This window comes from Cornus florida, unplaced genomic scaffold, assembly GCF_030987335.1.
Source record: "Cornus florida cultivar Cherokee Brave unplaced genomic scaffold, ASM3098733v1 CherokeeBrave_3.0.0_Hap2_Chr03, whole genome shotgun sequence".
In the NCBI taxonomy this organism is placed as follows: Eukaryota; Viridiplantae; Streptophyta; class Magnoliopsida; order Cornales; family Cornaceae; genus Cornus; species Cornus florida.
In genome coordinates this window covers 29,315,570-29,317,873 of record NW_026775573.1, presented here as the reverse complement: position 1 = coordinate 29,317,873, position 2,304 = coordinate 29,315,570, and the positions used below count along the sequence as shown (strand labels likewise).

The 2,304-nt window shown below is 46.7% G+C and overlaps 1 protein-coding gene across 1 annotated transcript; it reads left to right on the top strand.

Moving 5' to 3' along the window:
- Window positions 1-611: 611 nt before the first annotated feature.
- LOC132301366 (uncharacterized) lies at window positions 612-1,628 on the top strand. Its single transcript, XM_059798623.1, has 2 exons — window positions 612-991; window positions 1,082-1,628. The coding sequence occupies exons 1-2, from the start codon at window positions 612-614 to the stop codon at window positions 1,626-1,628; spliced, it is 927 nt and encodes a 308-aa protein (XP_059654606.1).
- Window positions 1,629-2,304: the final 676 nt, after the last annotated feature.

The following is a 2,304-nucleotide window of genomic DNA, read 5'->3' as shown; positions in this document are numbered from 1 at the left end:
CACGACCTAATTAGGCTCAGCCGAATGAGGTTCAGCAACAACGGAGGGCAAGTTCCGAGGCTGCGGCTTCAGATAACGTCCCTCGTCGCACATAGGATGAGCAAGTCGAATCCAGCAATAAACTTACGGTGTGGTCCAATGGAATCCCAGATGGTGCAGGTGTCCAGGATGCCTTTGACGAGAAGAGACTCCTGAAGATTCAGACACCTGCCGAGATGGCTAGAGCACACAAAAATTCCTTGGTCAAAACTCCTTTCACTGACGATGTATATCTGGTTGAGAGGCCCAAGAAATTTACCATGCCTTTTTTCATCCAGTTTGATGGAACAGGGGATCCTTCTCGGCGCTTCGATCATTACGCTCAAAAGATGGCTTTGGATGATCGTAATGACCCTTGGATGTGTAGAGTTTTTCCTACCAGTTTGACAGGAGCAGCACTAGAGTGGTTCAGGAATAGACCGCATAAGTCCATCCCGGATTACGTAACTCTATGCACCATGTTCCTGCCATAGTATTGCGGAAATAAGAAGCAAAAGAAGAGCATTGCCAGCCTCTTCATCGTAAGGCAAAAAAGGGGGGAAACACTGTAGGATTTCTTGTCAAGATTCAACATGGAAGCCTCAGAAATAGCGGATTGTCATCCCGCAACTGCTATAGAGACATTTAAACTCGCAATGATTCAGGGGACGAAGTTCCACACTTCCTTAGTCAAGTATTCTCCTCCTGACATGCAGACTCTCAATGCCAGGGCCCAGATCTACATTCGGCTTGAGGAAAATATAGCCCACCGAGCGCAGTACGCCACCCTGGTGACAGTGGAAAACAAGCCTCGAGAAAGAATTCCAACTCCAAAGATTCAACAAAGCCAACGTTCCTCAACGCCGATCACCCAGGCACCTGAAAAAAGGCAAAGGGTAGAGGAAGGATTTACACCTCTCCGAACTACCTTGGCTCAGCTCTTCCAAGAGAATAAGGTGAAGTTCACAACTCCGTAGCCAATAAAGCAACCCTTAGAGCAAATGGACAAAAGCAAGCATTGCGCTTATCATTGAGATTATGGGCATTCAACCAATGATTGCAGATCCTTTAGGCGACAGGTGGAGAATATGATCGCCAGAGGTGAGTTAACAGATTACCTTATGATAAAGGAATATGCAAAGCCCCGCGAGGTCTATCCCCGCAAGGTGGAAGGTACGCAAGTAAAAGTCATTTATGCAATACATGGCAGGTCTGAAGATGATCAAGAGTCCGAGGATGTATACAGATCTAGACTGAGGGCAGCCTACAAGCTCAGGAGGATAGCCTCGGTCAGTGATATCGCTTCGGGTAGCATCAGTATTGGATTCAGAGATGGCGACCTATCTAGAGTTCAACTCCCCCACGACGATCCATTGGTTATCAGTCTTTTAGTGGCTAATTGTATGATCCAGAGGGTTTTGATAGATCCAGGAAGTAGCGCCAACATAATCACAAAGACGGTCTTTGAGCAGCTAGAGATCCCGTCATCATCTATTCGACCTACCTCCAGCCCGTTGATGGGGTTCGATGGCATAAGAGTAGATCCCCTTGGAGTAATAGACTTGTCTGTAACCGCGGCGAAGAGGATTCTAAAGGGAAATTTGTTTTAACAGAGATCCATCATTCTTACAATCTCATCACGGAAAGAGGCTGGATACATCGGATGAGAGGAGTTCCGTCCACCCTTCACCAGGTGATGCGGTGCTTATCTCCGGATGGGAAAGAAGTAATTAATCTGTGGGGCGATCAAGTCGCAGCGAAGGAATGCTATATGTTGACACAAGTTGAAGCAAAGAGGGTGTCGACTCAACAGCAACCAGGTATGACTTGCAAAACTGGACCCAAATAGCAATTACAGAGCCCTCTGCCCAAGTATCTTAAGGTAGAGGAGGAAGAGGAAATTGCGAAGCCCACTGAGGAGACCCTTGAAGCCGTAGAAGTTTTCCTCGGCGACCCTCAGAAGGTTACCTATGTAGGCTCTTCCTCCACATCCGAAGAAAAGGAGGTGTTAATTGATGTTATCCGGAGCAATGCAAATGCCTTTGCGTGGGATCACTCGGACATGGTAGGGATTAATCTCTTAGTTTTCTTCCATAGTCTGAAGGTGGATCCGGAGTTCAAACCGGTTAAGCAGAAACACCGAAGGTTTGTGCCCGAATGCAATTACATTATAGCTGAAGAAGTGAGCAAATTGTTACAAGCAGGTTTCATTCGAGAAGTGCAATATCCACAGTGGCTGTCAAACGTGATAGTCGTACAAAAAAAGAATGGAAAATGGAGGGTTTG

Coding starts and splice junctions, on each gene's coding strand:
- LOC132301366 (XM_059798623.1), top strand. CDS start 612: ATGGAAGCCTCAGAAATAGCGGATTGTCATCCCGCAACTGCTATAGAG. Junction 992..1,081: donor AAGGTGAAGTTCACAACTCC/GTAGCCAATAAA, acceptor CAATGATTGCAG/ATCCTTTAGGCGACAGGTGG.